The 27,500-nt window shown below is 42.3% G+C and overlaps 1 protein-coding gene across 1 annotated transcript in view; it reads right to left on the bottom strand.

Moving 5' to 3' along the window:
• Nucleotides 1–7,869: 7,869 nt before the first annotated feature.
• sv2ca (synaptic vesicle glycoprotein 2Ca) overlaps nucleotides 7,870–27,500 on the bottom strand; it is a gene marked incomplete at both ends in the record, with an annotated part of 86,849 nt that continues 67,218 nt past the window's right edge. The window contains 8 exons of the mRNA XM_080738857.1: nucleotides 7,870–8,053; nucleotides 8,809–8,968; nucleotides 12,206–12,412; nucleotides 13,751–13,884; nucleotides 21,535–21,699; nucleotides 23,240–23,328; nucleotides 23,968–24,078; nucleotides 26,861–26,950. Coding sequence (XP_080594983.1) covers nucleotides 7,870–8,053; nucleotides 8,809–8,968; nucleotides 12,206–12,412; nucleotides 13,751–13,884; nucleotides 21,535–21,699; nucleotides 23,240–23,328; nucleotides 23,968–24,078; nucleotides 26,861–26,950 — 1,140 coding nt within the window. The remainder of the gene's footprint in view (nucleotides 8,054–8,808; nucleotides 8,969–12,205; nucleotides 12,413–13,750; nucleotides 13,885–21,534; nucleotides 21,700–23,239; nucleotides 23,329–23,967; nucleotides 24,079–26,860; nucleotides 26,951–27,500) is intronic.

The raw sequence follows: 27,500 nt of genomic DNA, 5'->3' as shown, positions 1-27,500 counted from the left end.
CTGCATAGAGACCAGGATTACTGCATGTTTTCTTTGTGAGGGTATCTACCCTAGGAGACATGGGGAGAACATGCAAACTCCACACAGAAAGGCCCTTTTGCCAAACCCACGTAGGGTGTGGGCGCTGATGACGCGGAGGAGAGAACACGCCCCCAGCACCCACAGCGTCCCCCGGCGGGCATCGAACCCAGGACCAGCTAGATTAGGCAATGGATATTAAAACAAATGCACATCATACACAGCTCATTTTGCAAGAGAACACATGGTTTTATTTATTTATTGTATTTCATATTCATTGGAGAAGCAGCACAGTCTGCAATCATCATTACTCACAGCTAGAGGGCGGTGTTTGGCAAATTATCATTCTGTCCTTAAATCCCTTAATACATCAAAGAACACACAGCGCATAACGCCACGCACGCACGCACGCAGACACACGCACGCACGCACGCACGCACGCACGCACGCACGCACGCACGCACGCACGCACGCACGCACACACACACACACACACACACACACACACACACACACACACACACACAGCTTCCATTTAACTTCCACAAAATAGATGAAAGTAAAAATAAACATACATTCACTTTTTTTCAGTTCAACAAAAAAAAATTATCATCTATTTTTCTTTCAGGTTTTCCACCAGATAAATATTTTCTTTTTCTTCTTACACACATGCAAGATTGAGATCGTACACACACGCACATGCGAGTGCGCAAACACACACACACACACACACACACACACACACACACACACACACACACACACACACACACACACACACACACACACACACACACACACAGTAGCAGGAGGGAGACAGTACGACAGATACAGGTACAGTAAACAGGGGGGGGGGGCACACTGTAAAAGCCTGGAGTGTTAATGGTGTAAATGTAACTCTGAGGGTGTAGAAATGGACCCCACTCAGAGAACCAGAGCTCTTCAGGGGTCCCAGAAAATGGAGCCGTCAAAATATGTTCAGATTCCAAACCCGGAATCATCGCAAGCCCCTCCTACAGCATACCTTGCTTTAGCATCAATTATAACATAAATTGGACCATATTTTCACAAAACGCATATCATGGTGATTGAAACGAGGCTTTAAACTAGCGACAGGAACCATAAAGTATGTATGACAATGTTTAAGGTCAATAATAATCAAAATGTAATCAAATGTAAAAGTTTGGGGGTAAATGGATGGAATCCTATGGAGAACGAGTTGCTTCTGGTGACAGAACAGCGCAACTAGCGGCCAAATATAGGAACTTTTAGTTCTGTGTTTGATTCATTTTAAATCCAGACAACTGGACCCCTGCTTCCGAGCAGGGACGTGCTGGGCCCCTGATTCAGCCCGGGAAAAAGAGTTGGAGAGGCCCTCATTGCGCGCTATAGAGAGAGATCTCTCTCTATAGCGCTGCTGCTGCTACTCAAAAAAACTAAAATTACAAATTTGAAACTTGGATATACGAGGTTTCTGCCCGACAGTGACGATTTACTTTGTTGGCCGCCCAGGCTCAAAATGGAACAAAGGCCGACATTTTTATTTATTTTTTCCTAATGGCCTAATTCCTAATGGGAATGAACCGGCCGTTCAGGAGTTGTCCCGCTTTTCCCAATGGCCAGCACGTCCCTGGTTCCAAGGGAATACGGACGATTCCGACCCGGCCCCGACCCAGTGATGAAACACGGATGGAACCCGACGGTCTCAACAGGGACCCGTGAGGAGCTCTAACTTCAACCCTTCCAGATTTTACATTGTCCTCATTTATAATCCCAGCATCCACCAATATCAGCTTTTAATTATGTACATTATCTACACATAATGTGAACGCACGCACACGCGCACACACACACACACACACACACACACACACACACACACACACACACACACACACACACACACACACACACACACACACATTTAACATCTTTATTTGCGTTCACGTTCAACAATGAATTCTTGAACACAAACAACGGTAGAAGCACAAACTTGTGAAACTCAACAACAAGTGTTTCTGGAAACAGATCACGGACACAGGAAGCATCGTCTCCTCCATATATGGTCACTGCCAGTTTATCACAGACACTGAACACAATTCAGCCAATCCAACGTCAGCTCTGGGCTTGTTGGGCATTCCTGCAATCTGCAAGGCTCACAACTAGTTTATGGACATTACAGAGGCTTCAATCTGCAGGCCTCACAACTAGTTTATGGACATTACAGAGGCTTCAATCTGCAGGCCTCACAACTAGTTTATGGACATTACAGAGGCTTCAATCTGCAGGCCTCATAACTAGTTTATGGGACATTACAGAGGCTTCAATCTGCAGGCCTCACAACTAGTTTATGGACATTACAGAGGCTTCAATCTGCAGGCCTCACAACTAGTTTATGGACATTACAGAGACTTCAATCTGCAGGCCTCACAACTAGTTATGGACATTACAGAGGCTTCAATCTGCAGGCCTCACAACTAGTTATGGACATTACAGAGGCTTCAATCTGCAGGCCTCACAACTAGTTTATGGACATTACAGAGGCTTCAATCTGCAGGCCTCACAACTAGTTTATGAACATTACAGAGACTTCAATCTGCAGACCTCTCACAACTAGTTTATGGACATTACAGAGGCTTCAATCTGCAGGCCTCACAACTAGTTTATGGACATTACAGAGGCTTCAATCTGCAGGCCTCACAACTAGTTTATGGACATTACAGAGACTTCTCAAAAGGCATAATTTTCATTATTGCGCATGAACATGGCAGTTGAAACACAATATCACAAATTGTTGGCAGATGATGATACATACTTATATCTTTAATTCAGGGGTCTTCAACGTTTTTAGGCCAAGGACCCCTTAGCTGAGAGAGAGATGAAGCAGGGACCCCCTCAACCTTTTCATAGATTCCATATACTGTAGTTTCATTGTTTGACAGCACAATCATCAGTGTATTTTGGGTTCATGTCAATTTGTGTTTTCAGATATTTAACCACTTGAACCGTCAATACTTAATAAACTTCACCTTTCAATCTGTACTTAAAATGCTCTGCGAGACGTTGTGAGCTTGTAGACCTGCAATTTTTGCCTTAAGTTCTCCGAATATGGACACTAGGGTTCAAGCGGTTCATATAAAAAAAAGGAGAAAAAAAGTTCATACCACACAGAGATTTGGAGGACCCCTGTAGTAACTCTGAGGACCCCCCAGGGGTCCCGGACCCTCTGTTGAAGACCCTTGCTTTAACTAATAATTCAACAATTCTGTCGTGCCTTTGCGATGTACACATTCCCTCATATATCCAATTATCCCTAGCAGCCATCTAGCAGCCAATCAGAACGTGTTTACAGAGTTTCACATGTACACGATGAGGAGGAAACGCATCACACACACGCACAAGCACGCATTGTTCTCACGGGGTCAAAGGTCAAATACAACAGGTAGTTCGGCCGCTAAACCGCGCATGGCTTTTTAAGAGGAAAACACCCAGAATGCATTGCTCTCTGCATGTCTGTCAGAACACTCTTGACTGAGACAGCTTCTGTGGAGGAACACACAGAGCGCCGCCGTGTGGCTGCGGTGAGGCGGTGTACAGCGGAACCTGTTTTGTAAGGCCGGAATTACACATTAGAAGCACCTGACTTGTCCTTGCCCTTGGGGGATGAGGGGGGGAGGAAAGCAATTCATTCCCTATGGAAGCCTGTATGGAAGCCTCTAGCATGGAAGTCTCTAGCATGGAAGTCTCTAGCATGGAAATCTCTAGCATGGAGGCCTCTAGCATGGAAGTCTCTAGTATGGAAGTCTCTAGCATGGAGGCCTCTAGCATGGAAGTCTCTAGCATGGAGGCCTCTAGCCTTATAAGTCTCTAGCATGGAAGTCTCTAGCATGGAAGTCTCTAGCATGGAGGCCTCTAGCATGGAAGTCTCTAGCATGGAGGCCTCTAGCATGGAAGTCTCTAGCATGGAGGCCTCTAGCATGGAAGTCTCTAGCATGGAAGTCTCTAGCATGGAAGCCTCTAGCATGGAAGTCTCTAGCATGGAGGCCTCTAGCATGGAAGTCTCTAGCACGGAGGCCTCTAGCATGGAAGTCTCAAGCATGCAAGTCTCTTGCATGGAATCCTCTAGCATGCCTCTTGGCTTAAAGCAAACTTGCTTTAAGCCAAGAGGCATGCTAGAGGCTTCCCTCCTCCCCCAAGGACATGCTAGAGGCGCGTGCCTCTAATGTCTGAATGTGGCCTTTCTTTTTGCCAATGCTACTACAGGCTACTTCTATCTATCTATATTGTATTACACTCAGTGTCTGTAGACATACAGTAAGCTTACACTCAGTGTCTGTAGGCCTACAGTAAGCCTACACTCGGTGTCTGTAGACCTACCGTAAGCTTACACTCAGTGTCTGTAGGCCTACAGTAAGCCTAGGTGTCTGTAGGCCTACAGTAAGCCTACACTCAGTGTCGCCTACACTCGGTGTCTGTAGACCTACAGTAAGCCTACACTTAGTGTCTGTAGGCCTACAGTAAGCCTACACTCAGTGTCGCCTACACTCGGTGTCTGTAGGCCTACAGTAAGCCTACACTTAGTGTCTGTAGGCCTACAGTAAGCCTACACTCAGTGTCTGTAGACCTACAGTAAGCCTACACTCAGTGTCTGTCCACTGACGTTCTGTCCTGCGGCGCTCCAGAGAGGCACGTTTTGTTTTTAGAAGAAAAAGGCCATTCATTTACTGAATGTTTGAGGACGCCTGGGGAGGATGACAGCACAGACAACAGCCACGAGAGGGAGCCAAACACAAAGCCAAAAAAACCCCAAGCAGACAGAAAAATAAAACACAGTTTGAGCCTGAGGCTTTTTCTTCTTTTTTTCCCCTTCTTTTTTACATTATTAATTATTATTAACGACACAGAGGAGAAGAGAAGGTTTGTTAACAGCGACATTTAGACAGAACATAAAATTAAATCACTACCATTTCTTTCCTGCTGTACTTTTTTTAAAAACACAGCAGTGAAGGTTCTCAGCCAGCGGAAGATTCAAATAAAGTTCACCATCGTTTAGACTTTAATAACATTTACATTTAAATATTACAACAAAATAGTGTTTTTCAGTATGGCCTTGATATTCTTGAGGTTGGTGTGGGGAGGGGTGGGGGGGGGGGGGGGAGGGGCAGTGCAAAGGGCTTGGTATCCCAGGTAATGTTTCTACACATGAATAAAAACACATTAAGAATAAAACAACGATGATTTGAATATATGAGGGAAATATAACACATGATACAAAATTAATCCATCATAATAGTAAGCTTATTTTCAAAAAATGTTAGTGCGATTATTGCCATTTTTAAGGAATGAATCCACGTAGAAGGTAAGACTTCTATTTCGAGAGCCCTATATGCCGTAATCATCAAGATTTAAACAAATACAACTAAAATAACAATAATAATAATCAAGTTTTTCACTTTTTGTTGGTGTTTTGGTTTTTGTTCTGTTCGGCTCATTTCTACATGTGTTATAATTTAGACAAGCCTTTTATTGTTTAATGTAACTATTCATTTATAAACCACTTTCAAATCCCTATTTTGTGAATGTAATTTTAGAGGTCATTATTATGTCATTATTAACAGTGAAAATAGTTGATCTACAAGCTCTCAACGCAAACAATTTTCTCTATTTTAGAAATGGGTCTGCATTTGGTAACGAATTTTTTTTCCGCCCCCTATTTCTTTCTGAAATGACACCTCTGCCTGGTGGGTTTTCTATGTGTGTGAGTGCGTGTGTGCGTGTGTGTGTGTGTGTGTGTGTGTGTGTGTGTGTGTGTGTGTGTGTGTGTGTGTGTGTGTGTGTGTGTGTGTGCGTGTCTTGTGGGGTCCAAGGCCAGCTGTTGGGACAGATGTGCTGCGTGTGCGGTGCGTCTGATCATGTAGTCCCTCTGCGTGCGCTTGTACGCGTGCGCGCGTGCGTGCGTGCGTGCGTGCGTGCGTGTGTGCGTGTGTGTGTGTGTGTGTGTGTGTGTGTGTGTTTGTGTGTGCCTGTGCCTGTGCGTGTGTGTGCGCGTGTGTGGATGTGTGTGTGTCTCATTAGTGCTTGTTTATCAGTCTGTCTCCATCTGGGTGAAACCTCTCTAATGGAGAGTAGTTATCAATATTTCACAAACTCACCTGTGGTTTAATACACAGCAGCACACAGCTGTCTGCAGGTTGTACACTAGGCCTATCCACAAGTTTCCGCGGGAGTTTACTGGAGACTATCCGGACCAAACTTCCGGGTTTAACAGCAGACATACAAGCTCACGTCGCGTCGCAGATGCAACCCGTTGAGAGCTTGTAAATCGGCGCCGGAAGATCGATGCAAACGTTTGCGCAATGCACTATGGGGCGTAGGAAACTCGTGGATACATACAGCCTGGTTCATACTTAAAGAAGACCATTCTGTAAGCTGATTGAGTCTAGGTGTCATGTTTTCTTCACTATACTTACTGTCCATGACAGAAACTAACTTTACAGTGTTACCCGGCCGTATTGCTTCCTTCATCACTTGGCACTCTCAATAACAGATGACACTCATCATCCTCAGTATCAATAACTATATCAATAACTAATAACACTGATCATCCTCTGTATCTCTACTTCCACCTCATGCCGTCAGGGTGAAGATACAGAACCCTGAAGTGGCACAAGTTTGGGTTTAGCAGGAGTTTTGTCTCCTCAGCCATTGCAGCGTTAAACTAACTTCCCTTCTCGGCCGAATCCGCCATTGCTTCTCCGGGTTAAACAACACAGCTGTTGTTACATTTTGTGGGTTTATTTCGTCACAGCGCCAACATATGGTGAAGTATTGTCGTGCAGGTGATTGCAGCAACCATCGACGTAATGAAGAGTGAAAACGGGGTCGCCAAACATTCTAAACCTTACGCGATTCTGCCCATAATATATCCTCTGAGACACAAAAAAACTACCGTATTCCGGGCCAAACAAGGGAATCAAGTGACCTTGATCCTCTTGCCCTATTGGCTCAAACTAGGACATGACGTATGTGTAGCCAGAAGAATACGGTTACGCATTGTTTTAGCTTGTTTGTTTTTGAACAGACTTTAAGTTAGGCTTTTCTGGCGAGGAGGAAGTGAAGAAAACAACCAAGGAGGAAGAGGAAGAGGAAGTGAAACAAAACAACCCAAATGGGAGATATTGCTACAGATTGTTTTGATACATGTGATCCAAGCACTTTGCACTCCCCCTGGACTGGATCGGACCAGACTGGATCGGATCCCCCTCGATGTCATCCTTTTCTTTTTTTTTTACCTCGCACTCCCAGTGGGGGGTGGGGGTGGGGGGGGAACACTGCTGGTGTGTCATACCGAGACGAAAACATATTTCACCTCCTTGATTTCCAAAATATACCAAAAAAATATATATTATAGTATTTTTTTGGAAAATACACATTGGACCTTGAAAATATATTTGCACAATATAATACCGCTATATATTTTTTTCCGGCCACTCAAAATGTGTTTTTCTCTGGAATCGCTCCAATAATATTATTATTATTATAATTAATAAAGTATATTTTGAGAGGTATGACATATATTTCCTTCCGGTATGGTGTTTTAAGGCGAGTCCACACCAACGATTTTCAACGCAACTCCTCGCAACCGTTTATTATCATCATCCCCCAAATACTGCAGTTCCATGGGTCTGCAGCTAGGGGGCAGTCCTGGTCACTCCAGGCTCTCTCTCTCTCTGGACGATAGCATTGGGAGGAGTTGCATTGTTCTGGGTGGACCGGTCTTTACATGAGGAGCGTTGTTCTGATGGGTGGACCTGCATGAGGGTGTTGTTCTGGGTGGGTGGACCTCTAGGCCTACATCAGCACGTTGGCGCGGGTGTCGGGCAGCCTCAGCGCCACCAGGCCCCCGCCCACCAGCACGGAGGAGGCCATCAGGATGGGGATGGCCTTGGTGATGCCCACCAGGCTGCCGAAGATCAGGTTCCCCAGGACCGCCGCCAGCTTGCACAGAGCGTTGCAGAACCCGAAGCCCGTTCCTCTGAGGAGAGAGAGGGAGAGGAGGTTTCGTTTTTAAAGTTTTTAAAACAGACACAAACGGGAGCGTGTCGATATTTTGACAAACATTTGTTCTACGTCCCAGTATTTCAACGCGGGTGAATGTTAACCTGGTAAAATGCTAACCTGCCGACGCTGGTGAATGTTAACCTCTATGCCTAAACCTAACTCAAACCCTAACCCTAACCTCAGTAACTCTGACGCTGGTGAGTAGCTAACCTGCCGATGCCCGTAGTCTAAATAATGGGACGTAGAAGCAGCAAGATTTCCCTGACACAAACAGCTCTGGAACAAACACCAACAAATGGCCTTCACTGACTGACACTGAATAAAAACAAAGAATAAAAAAAGAGTCTGGGATGAGAATTAGCATCTCCAGATCTGAGGCCACGGTTCTCAGCAGGAACCAGATGGATTCTGCAGTCCAAGTGGGGAACGGGACTTTGCCCCAGGTGAAGGAGTTTAAGTATCTCAGGGTCTTGTTCACGAGTGATGCTCCCATCACTCGTGACAGAGCATCAGATCAGCCAGAGAATCGGAGCAGCAGGAACGGTATTACAGTCCCTGTAACGCACAGTTGTGCAGCGAATCAGCTGGGTTGAGCTGAAAATACTGAATTTCCCTCGCGGGAGGAGTAGCTAACTATTATTAGTAGTTAGAAATAGACTCTGTGGTGATATAAACATAGATATGTAGATCCTGTTAGTCTGTGGTGATATGAACATAGATAGTAGATACCTCCTGTTAGTAGGGAAGGACTCTGTGGTCACCACGTCCAGAGAGTTCCAGGCGGAGATGCTCAGACCGTTGTAGAGACACAGCATGAAGATCATCATGGACTCGCTGGTCCCAAACCACAGGAAGAAGCAACTGATGCCCGACAGCACCATAGAGCCCCCTGGTGGAGACAAGACCACATTACATCACCACACAGCACCCCTAGTGGAGACATGACCTCATTACATCACCACACAGCACCCCTAGTGGAGACAAGACCACATTATATCACCACACAGCACCCCTAGAGGAGACAAGACCACATTACATCACCACACAGCACCCCTCGAGGAGACAAGACCACATTACATTTGTGACAAACAGACAGAAAGTATATTTTTACACACATTAAAGATGGGGTGCCATGATTTTGTTTCCTCCCTAAAACATGATTATCAAGTATGATTATACTAGGTATACATAAAGAGTTAAAATTATGTTTTTATGGCCACACCCACCAGTTAATTAAGTATCTGGTTGTCAGGTGGGTGGTGACCCAGCTGAAGTTAGCCACACCCACAGGGTTTTTCAGTGGGGCCTTTTGACTCAGAGGCTTTCAGCTTTCAGGAAGTAACCAAAAATACACAGGGAAGACATATTTGCATATTATAACCTCACCAGGTGGTCTAGGGTTAGGGTTAGTAATGTTAACTTCATAGACACACAGAACAAGCACAAAACTATGGCACCGCCTCTTTAAGATGTGAGAGAGTTGAGGGACAAAGTGAAGGACTAATGCTGAACAATCAGCCTGGTCCTCCATGCCGGATGAGTCATCCCACCGTCCTACAGTCAATGTTACGACCATCACCTCTGACTGAGCATGCTTGACTTTCAGACAAGGAATGTAAGGAAGGAAGGGACATCACATGACGGGGATGCGCCATGTCCGGCCATGAAGCTCACCATGTCCGGCCATGAAGCTCACCATGGGTGAGCTTCATGGTGAAATACGTGACAGTGAATGGAGCCGGCAAGATCAGCTCATGAACAAACCTGGAAGAAACACTATTTATGAACGACTGGGACCTTTGTCATATAATCTGATCAGGAATATAAAATAAAACATATTACAGGTATTTTTTCCAATCACTTGCTTTTCGATGTGCACAGTACATAATTAAATAATAATAATAACAGTAAATAATATTTGTTTCTGTCGCCGAAGTATCGCGAGATTTGGTTCCCAGACAGGAAACGGTGGATAGTCTTGCGATACTTGGCACGTTTAGAAACATACTTTGTGCTCTTTAGATACTGCTATTAATCGGGGGATATCTTTAGAAATAGTGTCAAATCCTGGAATAAATTCCTTACCAAAAAAAACTTCACCAATGTGTTTGTAAAGGTGTCTAGTAACACATCTCACAAAGACTGAAATTCAGTTTCCCTAGGAAAATCTTTGACAGCTAGGGTAATTCTGGGTCTCATTGACTCATTCACTCACTATACACTATACTATAGGGGAAAAAATCATTCCCAAAAAATATGCTTTAAGTGGGATGTGAGGTGTCTAACTAGGTGTTTTTAATTATTCCGAATCCATTGCAAGCATTTGTTTTGCACCAAAAACATTCCTTGGGCTAGAAATGGACCCCCATACCACTGTGAAAAGTGATGACTCATCACTAAACCATAATTTTATGGGCTGTTTTTAACCCAATGAATGTTTTTTTGTGCAAAACAAATGCTTGCAATGGATTCAGAATAATTAAAAACACCTAGTTAGACCCCTCACATCCCACTTAAAGCATATTTTTTGGGAGTGATTTTTTCCCTTATAGTATAGTGTATAGTGAGTGAATGAGACCCAGAATAGCTGTCAAAGATGTTCCTAGGGAAACTGAATTTCAGTCTTTGTTAGATATGTTACTAGACACCTTTACAAACACATTGGTGAAGAAATGTTTTGGTAAGGAATTTATTCCAGGACTTTTTAAGATATCTCCCGATTATATAAAATGACAAATCGAAAATCAACACAGCAGAAAAAGAATTGTGACATGCCTTCTTTTATTTTCCTGAGCTGAGTATGTTATAAAGGTCTCAATTGTTCAGAAACAGTGTTTATTCATGAGCTGCTCCCAAGCTGCTCCACACTCTTCCACTGACTCCAGTGCATTCTAACAAACTTCCGGCTGCAGTTTGGCACCCATGGTGCGACGAATCTGCCGGTTGGAATTGCGAGATAGCGAAAGGGGCGTGGGTGTCTTTACCTCCTATTTACCTTGCTTTCAGTATGTACAGCTCCCCTAGAGGAGAAATGACGACATTACATCACACATAGAGCCCCCTAGAGGAGACTGAGCATGCTCCACTTTCAAAATGTCTCAGGACGGACGAATATCAAGTATTTAATGCTTTCCAATAATTAGATAGAGGGGGAGTGGATTGATGACGGGTGCAGCTGTCATAAAGTCACTCCCCAGGGGTGAGTCCTATACCTAACATGGACATAAGGGGGTCTGTCCTATACCTAATATGGACAGGTAAGGGGTGTACCAACCATGCTGTAAAATATCTGAGAGACAAGGCAAGAAGGGCCTTCTGTGCCATCAAAAATAACTAACAACTAAAATAGACAAACCAATAAAAACCTGGCTTAAAATACTGGACTAGATAGAACCAATTTCCCTCTATGGTTGTGAGATCCTGGGACCACCTGCAAACAAGATCTTGAAAAATGGGACAAACACCAAATTGAGAACCTGCACACAGAATACTGCAAATCAATTCTCCAGATCCAGCAAAAAAACTCCAAATAATGCATGCAGGGCAGAATTAGGACGATATCCACTCATAATCAAAATAAAAAGAGAGCATTTAAATGTTATAACCACTTAAAAGAAAGTGACCCAGATGCACTCCATAACAAGGCACTCACACACAAACTCTAGCCAACTGGTCAGGGAACTCAAGCAGGCACCAGATAGAAAACGCACTGGACTAAACCAAATTATAAAACAGCAGAAAGAAAGCTACCTGACACATTGGAGAGAAGCAACCCAAAAGCAGAGCAAACTAGAATGCTATTTGGCCCTAAGCAGAGAATACACCGTGGCAGAATACCTGAGCAAGGTGACCGACCCAAAACAAAGAAAAATCACAGCCTTGCGATGGAGAAATTACGTCATAGGCATACCTGGCTCCCTGGAGAAAACAGACTTTGCACCCACTGCACACAAAATGAAGTGGAAACTGAGCTACACTTCCTAACCGCCTGTCCACTGTACCAAGACATGGACAGATAGGAGGTGTGTCCTATCTAACATGGACATAAAGGGGTGTGTCCTAGTACCTAACATGGACATAAAGGGGTGTGCCCTACCTAACATGGACATAAAGGGGTGTGTCCTACCTAACATAGACAGGCGTCCTATCTTGTCCATCAGCAGGGCAGAGATGATGTTTCCGGGCAGGACGGCGAGCGTCCCCAGGAAGTTGATGAAGTAGACCCAGTAGGCGGAGTAGTCGTCGTCGAAGGTCATCTGACATCCCGTCTTGTTGTGGCTCCACGTGGAGTTGATCACCTCCGTACCGTCCAGCAGCTTGGAGTCGTCGATGTCTGCGCACAAAATATATCAAAGTAAAGCCTTGCCGAGCTGCGAGGCCCATAGGGGGAGGAGCCTATCTCCTGTTTCTATAGCTGTGAGGCCCATAGGGGGAGGAGCCTATCTCCTGTGTCTATAGCCGTGAGGCCCATAGGAGGAGGAGCCTATCTCCTGTTTCTATAGCCGTGAGGCCCATAGGGGGAGGAGCCTATCTCCTGTTTCCTTAGTGTGAGGTAGCTTGATGTAAAAGTACACCCCCAACATTAAAAAACCTTGCATAGCTCCCAGCAGCCATCATGGACGCCATCTTGAAAATTATGCCTTTCCAGTAGTTATTTATTTCCAAACAATCTCTTTTATCAACCCAAATGGGGACCCAACTGGAATCAATGGTTGTAAATTTAGATAAGACATAAGAAAAAAAGGACAGTTGTAAACACTTGTAAACATTTTCTCATACCAATAGAGCTACTTTGAATTTAAACACCGGGGACCCAACCCCACCACGGTAGGCCTGGTACTGCAGCCTGATGCAGGCTGTTGCGTGAGCAACGTGCTGCTAACCTCTGTTGGCACAGGCAGAGGCTTTAGCTCTGAGCTCAGCTCTGTATGCACAGACTAAGACACCACCACTGTGACGCTAACACACAACCACTGTGCTTCTTTTATCATCGCTGTGTGCGGAACACAGTTTCAAGCTAGTGCACACACTGGGTACTGAGACTGCGTACAGTGCAAACCCCAACTGCTTGTCCTGAGCAAGAGTGAAATAACATGGAGCTGAACAGTGAGAGCTCTGATGGAATGTATACTGCGCTGTTCCCCATATACATTTCGAAAAACAAAGAAACAAAACAAACACATCTAAGAAATGCCATAAATGTAAGAAAATAATAAGAAGTAGTGAAAAGCGTGGCGCAAAGTGACGCGTCGTGCTCATGTAGATCTGCTATTTTCACTAGTTTGTATCCCGGGCAAACGTCTAATCTCTCTTTTTGGTCTCCACCTAAAAGCAACTTTTTGCCACAATAATATTAGCAGAAGCACAAAGAGCTAGCCCTGAACGACCATAACAGGTCTGTAGTTTTAAATGTTTTGAACCGTAGGGAGAGTGTAGCGTCCCCATACACTACTGTATAAAACCCTGTATAAAACCCATTATTATGCCTTATAAACTATGCATAGGACTAATACATACCATATCCCAGAATTCATCTATACATTTTTTAGTAAATTAAAGCCAAGTGTACGGTCAGAACAGGAAGCTAAGCTAACGTCGGTCATGGTTATAGCGCCTCACAGGTGTTGAAGAACAGGAAGCTAAGATAACGGTCATGGTTATAGCGTCTCACCAGTGTTGAAGAACAACGCTCCGATAAAGGTGCAGTTGTGGAAGTAGGAGCCGACCGTGGTGACGTCCTCAAAGTAACAGTTGACGAAGGTGGAGCTGACAAATGTCACCGACCTCAGCTTCATGCTGACGAACCTGGAACACAGACATCCCGTTGGTCTATTGTCTTCTGGGACACAAACACTTTCTATTGTTCTATTCCAGGTGTTTTCATCCTTTTTCTTATCAAGGTCCATTATTTATTCAGCATTTGAGCCACAGAACCACCGTTTGATGAAATTTAACCTCTCAGACACAAAAAAATATGTTGTCCACAATTCCATGCTGTATTGATGTTGGTACCATAGGAGAGTTAACAGGCAAACATTAACCATATTAAGTAATGCAGATGTTTAACATGGCTAGTTTACCTGTCATTGATTAAGGTTTAACATGGCTAGTGTACCCGTCATTGATGAAGGTTTAACATGGCTAGTGTACCTGTCATTGATGAAGGTTTAACATGGCTAGTGCACCTGTCGTTGATGAAGGTTTAACATGGCTAGTGTACCTGTCATTGATGAAGGTTTAACATGGCTAGTGTACCCGTCATTGATAAAGGTTTAACATGGCTAGTGTACATGTCATTGATGAAGATTTAACATGGCTAATGTACATGTCATTGATGAAGGTTTAACATGGCTAGTGTACCCGTCATTGATGAAGGTTTAACATGGCTAGTGTACATGTCATTGATGAGGGTTTAACATGGCTAATGTACATGTCATTGATGAAGGTTTAACATGGCTAGTGTACCTCTCATTGATGATGGTTTAACATGGCTAGTCTACCTGTCATTGACGAAGGTTCTTTAACATAGCTAGTGTAAATGTCATTGATGAAGGTTTAACATGGCTAGTGTACCTGTCATTGATGAAGGTTTAACATGGCTAGTGTACCTGTCATTGATGAAGGTTTAACATGGCTAGTGTACCTGTCATTGATGAAGGTTTAACATGGCTAGTGCACCTGTCGTTGATGAAGGTTTAACATGGCTAGTGTACCTGTCTTTGATGAAGGTTTAACATGGCTAGTGTACCCGTCATTGATGAAGGTTTAACATGGCTAGTGTACATGTCATTGATGAAGGTTTAACATGGCTAATGTACATGTCATTGATGAAGGTTTAACATGGCTAGTGTACCCGTCATTGATGAAGGTTTAACATGGCTAGTGTACATGTCATTGATGAGGGTTTAACATGGCTAATGTACATGTCATTGATGAAGGTTTAACATGGCTAGTGTACCTGTCATTGATGATGGTTTAACATGGCTAGTCTACTGTACCTGTCATTGACGAAGGTTCTTTAACATAGCTAGTGTAAATGTCATTGATGAAGGTTTAACATGGCTAGTGTACCTGTCATTGATGAAGGTTTAACATGGCTAGTGTACCTGTCATTGATGAAGGTTTAACATGGCTAGTGTACATGTCATTGATGAGGGTTTAACATGGCTAATGTACCTGTCATTGATGATGGTTTAACATAGTTAGTGTAAATGTCATTGATGAAGGTTTAACATGGCTAGTGTACCTGTCATTGATGAAGGTTTAACATGGCTAGTGTACCTGTCATTGATGAAGGTTTAACATGGCTAGTGTACCTGTCATTGATGAAGGTTTAACATGGCTAGTGTACCTGTCATTGATGAAGGTTTAACATGGCTAGTGTACCTGTCATTGATGAAGGTTTAACATGGCTAGTGCACCTGTCGTTGATGAAGGTTTAACATGGCTAGTGTACCTTTCATTGATGAAGGTTTAACATGGCTAGTGTACCCGTCATTGATGAAGGTTTAACATGGCTAGTGTACAACTGTACATGTCATTGATGAAGGTTTAACATGGCTAGTGTACATGTCATTGATGAGGGTTTAACAAGGCTAGTGTACCCGTCATTGATGAAGGTTTAACATGGCTAGTGTACCTGTCATTGATGAAGGTTTAACATGGCTAGTGCACCTGTCGTTGATGAAGGTTTAACATGGCTAGTGTACCTGTCATTGATGAAGGTTTAACATGGCTAGTGTACCCGTCATTGATGAAGGTTTAACATGGCTAGTGTACATGTCATTGATGAAGATTTAACATGGCTAATGTACATGTCATTGATGAAGGTTTAACATGGCTAGTGTACCCGTCATTGATGAAGGTTTAACATGGCTAGTGTACATGTCATTGATGAGGGTTTAACATGGCTAATGTACATGTCATTGATGAAGGTTTAACATGGCTAGTGTACCTGTCATTGATGATGGTTTAACATGGCTAGTCTACCTGTCATTGACGAAGGTTCTTTAACATAGCTAGTGTAAATGTCATTGATGAAGGTTTAACATGGCTAGTGTACCTGTCATTGATGAAGGTTTAACATGGCTAGTGTACCTGTCATTGATGAAGGTTTAACATGGCTAGTGTACCTGTCATTGATGAAGGTTTAACATGGCTAGTGCACCTGTCGTTGATGAAGGTTTAACATGGCTAGTGTACCTGTCTTTGATGAAGGTTTAACATGGCTAGTGTACCCGTCATTGATGAAGGTTTAACATGGCTAGTGTACATGTCATTGATGAAGGTTTAACATGGCTAATGTACATGTCATTGATGAAGGTTTAACATGGCTAGTGTACCCGTCATTGATGAAGGTTTAACATGGCTAGTGTACATGTCATTGATGAGGGTTTAACATGGCTAATGTACATGTCATTGATGAAGGTTTAACATGGCTAGTGTACCTGTCATTGATGATGGTTTAACATGGCTAGTCTACTGTACCTGTCATTGACGAAGGTTCTTTAACATAGCTAGTGTAAATGTCATTGATGAAGGTTTAACATGGCTAGTGTACCTGTCATTGATGAAGGTTTAACATGGCTAGTGTACCTGTCATTGATGAAGGTTTAACATGGCTAGTGTACATGTCATTGATGAGGGTTTAACATGGCTAATGTACATGTCATTGATGAAGGTTTAACATGGCTAGTGTACCTGTCATTGATGATGGTTTAACATGGCTAGTCTACCTGTCATTGACGAAGGTTCTTTAACATAGTTAGTGTAAATGTCATTGATGAAGGTTTAACATGGCTAGTGTACCTGTCATTGATGAAGGTTTAACATGGCTAGTGTACCTGTCGTTGATGAAGGTTTAACATGGCTAGTGTACCTGTCTTTGATGAAGGTTTAACATGGCTAGTGTACCCGTCATTGATGAAGGTTTAACATGGCTAGTGTACATGTCATTGATGAAGGTTTAACATGGCTAATGTACATGTCATTGATGAAGGTTTAACATGGCTAGTGTACCCGTCATTGATGAAGGTTTAACATGGCTAGTGTACATGTCATTGATGAGGGTTTAACATGGCTAATGTACATGTCATTGATGAAGGTTTAACATGGCTAGTGTACCTGTCATTGATGATGGTTTAACATGGCTAGTCTACTGTACCTGTCATTGACGAAGGTTCTTTAACATAGCTAGTGTAAATGTCATTGATGAAGGTTTAACATGGCTAGTGTACCTGTCATTGATGAAGGTTTAACATGGCTAGTGTACCTGTCATTGATGAAGGTTTAACATGGCTAGTGTACATGTCATTGATGAGGGTTTAACATGGCTAATGTACATGTCATTGATGAAGGTTTAACATGGCTAGTGTACCTGTCATTGATGATGGTTTAACATGGCTAGTCTACCTGTCATTGACGAAGGTTCTTTAACATAGTTAGTGTAAATGTCATTGATGAAGGTTTAACATGGCTAGTGTACCTGTCATTGATGAAGGTTTAACATGGCTAGTGTACCTGTCATTGATGAAGGTTTAACATGGCTAGTGTACCTGTCATTGATGAAGGTTTAACATGGCTAGTGTACCTGTCATTGATGAAGGTTTAACATGGCTAGTGTACCTGTCATTGATGAAGGTTTAACATGGCTAGTGCACCTGTCGTTGATGAAGGTTTAACATGGCTAGTGTACCTTTCATTGATGAAGGTTTAACATGGCTAGTGTACCCGTCATTGATGAAGGTTTAACATGGCTAGTGTACATGTCATTGATGAGGGTTTAACAAGGCTAATGTACATGTCATTGATGAAGGTTTAACATGGCTAGTGTACCTGTCATTGATGATGGTTTAACATGGCTAGTCTACCTGTCATTGACGAAGGTTCTTTAACATAGCTAGTGTAAATGTCATTGATGAAGGTTTAACATGGCTAGTGTACCTGTCATTGATGAAGGTTTAACATGGCTAGTGTACCTGTCATTGATGAAGGTTTAACATGGCTAGTGTACCTGTCATTGATGAAGGTTTAACATGGCTAGTGTACCTGTCATTGATGAAGGTTTAACATGGCTAGTGTACCTGTCATTGATGAAGGTTTAACATGGCTAGTGCACCTGTCGTTGATGAAGGTTTAACATGGCTAGTGTACCTTTCATTGATGAAGGTTTAACATGGCTAGTGTACCCGTCATTGATGAAGGTTTAACATGGCTAGTGTACAACTGTACATGTCATTGATGAAGGTTTAACATGGCTAATGTACATGTCATTGATGAAGGTTTAACATGGTTAGTGTACCCGTCATTGATGAAGGTTTAACATGGCTAGTGTACATGTCATTGATGAGGGTTTAACAAGGCTAACGTACATGTCATTGATGAAGGTTTAACATGGCTAGTGTACCTGTCATTGATGATGGTTTAACATGTTTAGTCTACCTGTCATTGACGAAGGTTCTTTAACATAGCTAGTGTAAATGTCATTGATGAAGGTTTAACATGGCTAGTGTACCTGTCATTGATGAAGGTTTAACATGGCTAGTGTACCTGTCATTGATGAATGTTTAACATGGCTAGTGTACCTGTCATTGATGAAGGTCATTGATGAAGGTTTAACATGGCTAGTGTACCTGTCATTGATGAAGGTTTAACATGGCTAGTGTACATGTCATTGATGAAGGTTTAACATGGCTAATGTACCTGTCATTGATGAATGTTTAACATGGCTAGTGTACCTGTCATTGATGAAGGTCATTGATGAAGGTTTAACATGGCTAGTGTACCTGTCATTGATGAAGGTTTAACATGGCTAGTGTACCTGTCATTGATGAAGGTTTAACATGGCCAGTGTACCTGTCATTGATGAAGGTTTAACTTGCTTAGTGTACCTGTCATTTATGAAGGTTTAACATGGCTAGTGTACCTGTCATTGATGAAGGTTTAAAATGGCTAGTGTACCTGTCATTGATGAAGGTTTAACATGCTTAGTGTACCTGTCATTGATGAAGGTTTAACATGCTTAGTGTACCTGTCATTTATGGAGGTTTAACATGCTTAGTGTACCTCAGTACCTGTCATTGATGAAGGTTTAACATGGCTAGTGTACCTGTCATTGATGAAGGTCATTGATGAAGGTTTAACATGGCTAGTGTACCTGTCATTGATGAAGGTTTAACATGGCAAGTGTACATGTCATTGATGAAGGTTTAACATGGCTAATGTACATGTCATTGATGAAGGTTTAACATGGTTAGTGTACCCGTCATTGATGAAGGTTTAACATGGCTAGTGTACATGTCATTGATGAGGGTTTAACAAGGCTAATGTACATGTCATTGATGAAGGTTTAACATGGCTAGTGTACCTGTCATTGATGATGGTTTAACATGGCTAGTCTACCTGTCATTGACGAAGGTTCTTTAACATAGCTAGTGTAAATGTCATTGATGAAGGTTTAACATGGCTAGTGTACCTGTCATTGATGAAGGTTTAACATGGCTAGTGTACCTGTCATTGATGAATGTTTAACATGGCTAGTGTACCTGTCATTGATGAAGGTCATTGATGAAGGTTTAACATGGCTAGTGTACCTGTCATTGATGAAGGTTTAACATGGCTAGTGTACATGTCATTGATGAAGGTTTAACATGGCTAATGTACCTGTCATTGATGAATGTTTAACATGGCTAGTGTACCTGTCATTGATGAAGGTCATTGATGAAGGTTTAACATGGCTAGTGTACCTGTCATTGATGAAGGTTTAACATGGCTAGTGTACCTGTCATTGATGAAGGTTTAACATGGCCAGTGTACCTGTCATTGATGAAGGTTTAACTTGCTTAGTGTACCTGTCATTTATGAAGGTTTAACATGGCTAGTGTACCTGTCATTGATGAAGGTTTAAAATGGCTAGTGTACCTGTCATTGATGAAGGTTTAACATGCTTAGTGTACCTGTCATTGATGAAGGTTTAACATGCTTAGTGTACCTGTCATTTATGGAGGTTTAACATGCTTAGTGTACCTCAGTACCTGTCATTGATGAAGGTTTAACATGGCTAGTGTACCTGTCATTGATGAAGGTCATTGATGAAGGTTTAACATGGCTAGTGTACCTGTCATTGATGAAGGTTTAACATGGCTAGTGTACATGTCATTGATGAAGGTTTAACATGGCTAATGTACATGTCATTGATGAAGGTTTAACATGGCTAGTGTACCTGTCATTGATGAAGGTTTAGTATGGCCAGTGTACCTGTCATTGATGAAGGTTTAACATGCTTAGTGTACCTGTCATTTATGAAGGTTTAACATGGCTAGTGTACCTGTCATTGATGAAGGTTTAAAATGGCTAGTGTACCTGTCATTGATGAAGGTTTAACATGCTTAGTGTACCTGTCATTGATGAAGGTTTAACATGGCTAGTGTACCTGTCATTGATGAAGGTTTAACATGGCTAGTGTACCTGTCATTGATGAATGTTTAACCCATTTAGGCCTAACCTATAGTTAGGCCTAAATCAGAATTTAGCCTACAAAAACAAATATGTTGCAACATACTAGTGTACCTGTCATTGATGAAGGTCATTGATGAAGGTTTAACATGGCTAGTGTACCTGTCATTGATGAAGGTTTAAGATGGCTAGTGTACATGTCATTGATGAAGGTTTAACATGGCTAATGTACATGTCATTGATGAAGGTTTAACATGGCTAGTGTACCTGTCATTGATGAAGGTTTAACATGGCTAGTGTACCTGTCATTGATGAAGGTTTAACATGCTTAGTGTACCTGTCATTGATGAAGCTTTAACATGGCTAGTGTACCTGTCATTGATGAAGGTTTAACATGCTTAGTGTACCTGTCATTGATGAAGGTTTAACATGGCTAGTGTACCTGTCATTGATGAAGGTTTAACATGCTTAGTGTACCTGTCATTGATGAAGGTTTAACATGGCTAGTGTACCTGTCATTGATGAAGGTTTAACATGGCTAATGTACATGTCATTGATGAAGGTTTAACATGCTTAGTGTACCTGTCATTGATGAAGGTTTAAAATGGCTAGTGTACCTGTCATTGATGAAGGTTTAACATGGCTAGTGTACATGTCATTGATGAAGGTTTAACATGGCTAATGTACATGTCATTGATGAAGGTTTAACATGGCTAGTGTACCTGTCATTGATGACGGTTTAACATGGCCAGTGTACCTGTCATTGATGAAGGTTTAACATGCTTAGTGTACCTGTCATTGATGAAGGTTTAACATGGCTAGTGTACCTGTCATTGATGAAGGTTTAACATGGCTAGTGTACCTGTCATTTATGAAGGTTTAACATGCTTAGTGTACCTGTCATTTATGAAGGTTTAACATGCTTAGTGTACCTGTCATTGATGAAGGTTTAACATGGCTAGTGTACCTGTCATTGATGAAGGTTTAACATGGCTAGTGTACCTGTCATTGATGAAGGTGCTGTTGGTGTGGATCTGGTTTTCCAGGGTGAAGTTGAAGGTGAAGTCCTCGATGCGTTCGTTGGTGTGCGTCTTCACCTTGGAGGCGTACTCGTCAGCCTGCAGGTGTTTGATCACGTCTGGGAACCACACCGACAGACCGTAGTACCTGTAGCCATGGCAACGCACCAAACAATCACAAACAGGCCTTTAAGTCGTCTTTCACATGTTTGGCTCTGCACTATTGGGTTGCGTTGGTGGTATTGAGTATTTCGCTTGTGTTTGACATGGCAGTGAGATACTTGTAACACTGACTAGCATTGACTGTTATGGACACTTTTGTTTGGCACTGCATTGATAAGTTGAGCTTTAAGTATTCCTATTGCTATTTGCTTTTATGGCTGTTACACTTATGAGCAATGACTGGTTTTGACACTTTATGATGTATATATTCTTCGTTCCCTTTCTTTGATGTATACCTTGCTCTTTACTGTACACTGTTACATTTATCTATCTATCCATCCATCCATCTGACTGCTTCGCCACTATGAACAAATTAGAGAAAGGGTCAATTGCCTTCCCCTGCTACGGCGCTAAAATGTGGAACGCCTTACCGAAAGCCTTCAAGAAGTGTAAATCCCTACCTTCCTTTAAAACCGCTCTGAAAAGCCACTTACAGGCGGCTGCTACTCAAGACAACAGAAAGAAAACAAAGCCTATCCCATGACCTTTCTATAGTAAATACCATTTATTTTACATATGACTTTAAAGAAGGTCCTCAATTGAAACAAGCCATAGGCTTTCTTGGGCGTATATCCTTTTAGTTGACCTTGTACCAGTGAACTGTACTGTCGTGAAACTGAAAGAAATGCAAATGCCCTCTTTACATGCCATACCTGAGGGCAGCATTGTCCAAACTCTCCTGCACATGAATGCAGCATCTTATGTTGAAAGAATTGCCCTCTCTGTGAAGAAATCCATGCTGTACGCCGCATATGCAGTATTGGTTTGATTATGCTTAGTTCAGTGTGGTATCAATCATCAAAAATAGCAGACCTCCAAGCTCACAAAGCATCGCTTGGAGTTCTGCTATTTTCAATATTTTCACCAAAAGGCCCTTTTAGAAATGTCACCCCCTGCCTCTCTAACATTCTCTGTACGTCCCTGATCCCAAAACTGTCCGCTCCGCCCTGCTCCATGTTATCAGATTTAGAAGAATCCTAGATCAGATTGTGACCAGGTTTTGATGAGCTTGATTCTTTTGCTAGAGTTAATGTTGTGTAGCTTTTTGTAACAGTTATCATTTGGACACAGATTAGTTTAGTGTAGTGAGTTTGGATTAGAATGAACTCTGTTATGTTTGTTAGGTTAAACAGTTTCTAAAACTCCAGATTATGTACGGATTGATTTGGATTATTTATTTTATGTTGTGTTTTTCACATTTTTTTTCTGTTTTGAAAGGAAACATTTCTTTGTAAAAAATCATTCTAAACGAGAAAAGAAAAAATAGACGGTCAATAAAAACTAGACTTCACTTTCCAACCCGTATGCGACAATCCTTTCTTCCTACTAGAGACTATAGGATTGTAACAGACGCGATGTGAGCTTTTTGGAAAATGTTTGAAATGTTTTAGGTCGGAGCTTTTAAAAAAGGGATAGTTGGATACGATTGAAAACATTAAATAAAAGTAATCCAAATGTCGGCTCACCCAAAAGACAGTGTGAACCACACTACAGCCAGGCGCAGCATGGTGTCCCGCATGGGGTAGTTGAAACACTTCATCAGGTTGACGTAGATCTGGAGGAGAAAGAGGAAAACACATCATATATCATCATGTATGTAGAAAATATATCATGTAGATCAGTAGTTCCCAACTTTTTTAGGTATTTTAACTGGGGACCCCCCACCCTGACGAGCACTAAGAGTTGAGGCATTACATTTTGTATAACACGGTTCTGTTGTGAAAATAGCAGATCGACATGCTCACAACGCCTTGCGTTGCGAGACGTTGTGAGCATGTCGATCTGCTATTTTCACAATTTCTGCCTCTAATATTTGACAATTTGGCCAATGTTTAATTTGTGATTTTAGAAATATTAAAAAGTCCTTAAAAAATCACTTTAGAAATGTGCAGATACCCTCTATACACTTAAACCGTATGTTGGTTTGTTTACTGTTGAGAGAGAAAACAATGTTGCACATTAAGTTAATCATCTGGGGACCCCCTGAAATAATGTGGGAACCCCCCCTGGGGGTCCCGACCCACAGGTTGAAATCTGGAGAAGAAAGGCAGAAAGACAGACAGACATACAGGCAGACAGACAGACAGACAGACAGACAGACAGACATACATACATACAGGCAGACAGACAGACAGACAGACAGACAGACAGACAGACAGACAGACAGACAGACAGACAGACAGACAGATCTCACCCCGTGTATCTCAGACTTGATCCTGAACAGAGCCCGGCTCACTGGGTTCCCAGACTCCGCCTCCATCTCCACCAGCTCGTCCAGCTGTTTGGGGATCTTGATCCTGTTCACCTGAGAAACGATGCATCGTGGGAAACGGAGTCCTCTTTAACAGGCGAGGCAAAGATTTTCAATATACAAGATAGGGCAAATCTCACAAACGTCATGTTTATTGGTTTTAGATCCCGCAAGAGTGTGTTGCTGGGCCAGAAGAAAGGTTGATAATAAAGTTGATTCTCTCCTGATTTGTGCATCTCAAAAAAGTAATTTTAGTATGAACATTTTGGGAATATTATGTACCGTGTGTTGTTTGGGTCCAATATTTAGTTCAGTGACCATGGAGCTAAATAATAGTTCAGAAGCAGTGCTCACGCTCACTCTCTCATTGTAAATGAATAGCCTGATCACTCACCTCTGACAACAACAGAAGGAGCTGTGTTGAAGGAAGTCAAGGACTTCAAGTACCTGGGCGCATGGGTCGACTCAACTGAGAAAGACCTTAAAGTAAGGAAGGCACTCGCTTGGAGGGCCCTGAACGGCATGAACAGTGTATGGAACTCTAGCCTCCCCCGCCAAATCAAACTTAGCTTCTTCTATGCAACAGTGGAGTCTGTTCTCCTCTATGGCAGTGAATGCTGGACCCTGAAGCCAACCCTGCAGAAGTCTCTAGATGGGTGCTACACTAGAATGTTGCGTGCAGTACTCAACATCAACAGGAGTGCACATGTTACCAACAGGAGCCTGTATGAGGGAATACCAAGGGTAAGCGAGAAAATTGCCACCAGAAGAATGAGACTAGCAGGACACTGCCAAAGACACCAGGAGCTTCCAGCCAGCAAATTGGTACTGTGGGAGCCAACACATGGGCACCGGTCGCGAGGACGTCCCACAAAAACATACGTGGACGTACTCAAGGAAGACGTAGGGACACAGAACACCAATGAGCTGGCCAGATGTATGGAGAACCGAGATGACTGGAAACAACGATGGAGGGCTCGTCTGAGGACGACCTAGAGAGAGAGAATAGACTCCAAACCGGTGCCATGGCATTGGTCCGAAACCCATGGGCGGATCAGAGCCTCTCTCTCTCTGAAGATAGCATTGCTAAGAATGGGGGTTGTCAGACTATGAATATACCTGAACATACCTGCAATATCCGAACTGTACACAAAGATTACACATATTAGGCTTGAAAAATAATTAAAAAGGGGTTTGAAATGTAAATATATCAATTTTTTAAGTTATTATTCACTGATATTCCCTTATTGTTCATTACTTAAAATAAATTAAATTACAATAATTATTTTCCTGCATCAAACAAAATGTTTTGTAGCCATTTAGAAATTATAGCTGAGATTATCAAATGGTTTATTCTTATTGGCATTTCTTGTAAACTGCAACTGTGTTACCAATAATGAAAGTTGCTATTTTACTTAATAATTAACACAATTTGTAAAATGACACTGCTCTAACCACACATAATTGTAATTGTGTTTTATTTGGTACACTAGTGGTCTGGTGGACACAATGAATAACAGTAGTTGGACAGTGTGATAAGTTAGCCTGCCCCCCCTAGGGCAAATGGCAAAGTCCGCCTATGCCGAAACCTCTTTGTTTCCGACAGCCCATTAGTCCGAATCTGTTAAGAATGTTATGCCGAACCCTAACCCTAACCCTAACCTCAGTAACCCTAATGGAGGACTAATGAACCTTCGGACTTATGGGCAGTCCCCCTCCAAACCTCCTTATGCCTCCTAAAAGGTATCCACCTACATCTGCAGTATGTCATGCGGATACAGGAAGTAAACCAGAATTGCCACCTCTTGCTATTTCCCTCTTGGGGTTAGGGTTAGTGGGGGTGCATGGGAAAAGGAGTACATTTGGGGTGAGGTTAGTGGGGGGACCTTCTCAAAACATATAATCTCAGGTCACTCCTGTAAATAACTTTTTATCCACGGCACCAATGAATTACAGCACCTTACATTTATGTCAAATATGTTAACTTTTATACTTTAACCACTCAAACCTCAGCATCCCTTATTCCCTATCCCTGTTCATTGTCCCAATGTCAATCATGTTAATTTATGTTATTATGCGGGATGGGGCTGTACATGTATCTGTCACTGTGCACCTTACTTACTTAATGTTGTTTTTTGTATTGTATTGTACTGTATTTTTGCATTGTTGTATGCTGCTGGTTGTCGATGTGTCCAAGACACATTTCTCCTCAGGGAGACCAATTAAAGTAACCTTGAACCTTGAACATTCACCAAGAAATCTACACTCTATGTACCACGTCAATACAGCATGGAATTGTGGACAAAATCTATAAATGTCATCAACCAGTGGTTCTGTGGATCAAATGCAGAATAAATAATAAAGGATCTTGATGTGAAAAGGGTTGAAAATCACTGCTGTACTGATCAAGAATGGACGTTGATACAGGAAAAATTACACAGAAAGAAGTGAAAACGTGGAGAATGTGTTTTCTGTAGGCTGAACAACTTGGAGATCAGAGGTTTGTGATGTGCAGGCTGAACTAAGAGGCTTTTCACACCTCGGTGTAAAGTCTGAAGGACAGCAGCAGCCTGAGCCTCCCTCCGCTCCCTTCACTCCCGCTGATAGCATCCTGAATATGACGATCTAAAGAACAGCGCTAACCTGGGGTATTAGAGCAGGTATATTATATAGGCATATATTATGCCTATATGGGGTATTATATTTAGTTAGTATTATTATTATTATTATGGGTATTACATACATATAGATCTTTATAGGGACACACACACACACAAGAGAGAGAGAGAGAGGGAGAGAGAGAGAGAGAGAGAGAGAGAGGTAGAGAGATACTGACGGTGAACACTTTCTCGGGCTGCCCACGCGCTCGCATGTTGGTGTCGTGGATTTGCTTCAGGATCATCCAGGCTTCGTCATGTTTCCCAACCTGACAGGGAGAGAGAGAGAGAGAGAGAGAGAGAGAGAGAGAGAGAGAGAGAGAGAGAGAGAGAGAGAGGGAGAACGAGCTCTTTATTAAAACCATATCCTTCCAATTCAGCTCATGTTGTTACAAAAGACAATCAATTCATCTCGTCCCAAGATCATACATCTACACGACCCAAAGTACATACATAGTGTTTTTATAACTGCTATGATATTGAATGTTATCTTTGCTTGCTTTTTGTTATGTCCATGAATTGATTACCAAGGACTTCCAACGTAAAAAAGACCGTAAAAGGACTTATTTGGGATGTTCCTTTTAGGCAAGGTGTTTAACTGTACTTGTACTGTACTATTGTATTGACTAAACTTGTACTGTTCTCCATTTCCGGCTAATAAAATATTCAATCAATCAAAGACGTAGAATATAAATGGCTTTCCATTAGAGGCAAAACCAACCAACAAAAGAGAGAGAGAAAGAGAGAGAGAGAGAGAGAGAGAGAGAGAGAGAGACAGACAGAGAGAGAGAGGTCAAGTGGAATTAATGGCAGCAGGAA

The sequence above is a fragment of the Nannobrachium achirus genome (genome assembly GCF_963921795.1).
Source record: "Nannobrachium achirus genome assembly, chromosome: 12".
In the NCBI taxonomy this organism is placed as follows: Eukaryota; Metazoa; Chordata; class Actinopteri; order Myctophiformes; family Myctophidae; genus Nannobrachium; species Nannobrachium achirus.
The sequence above is the reverse complement of the archived record's forward strand: the minus strand, read 5'-3'. Positions and strand labels throughout refer to the sequence as shown.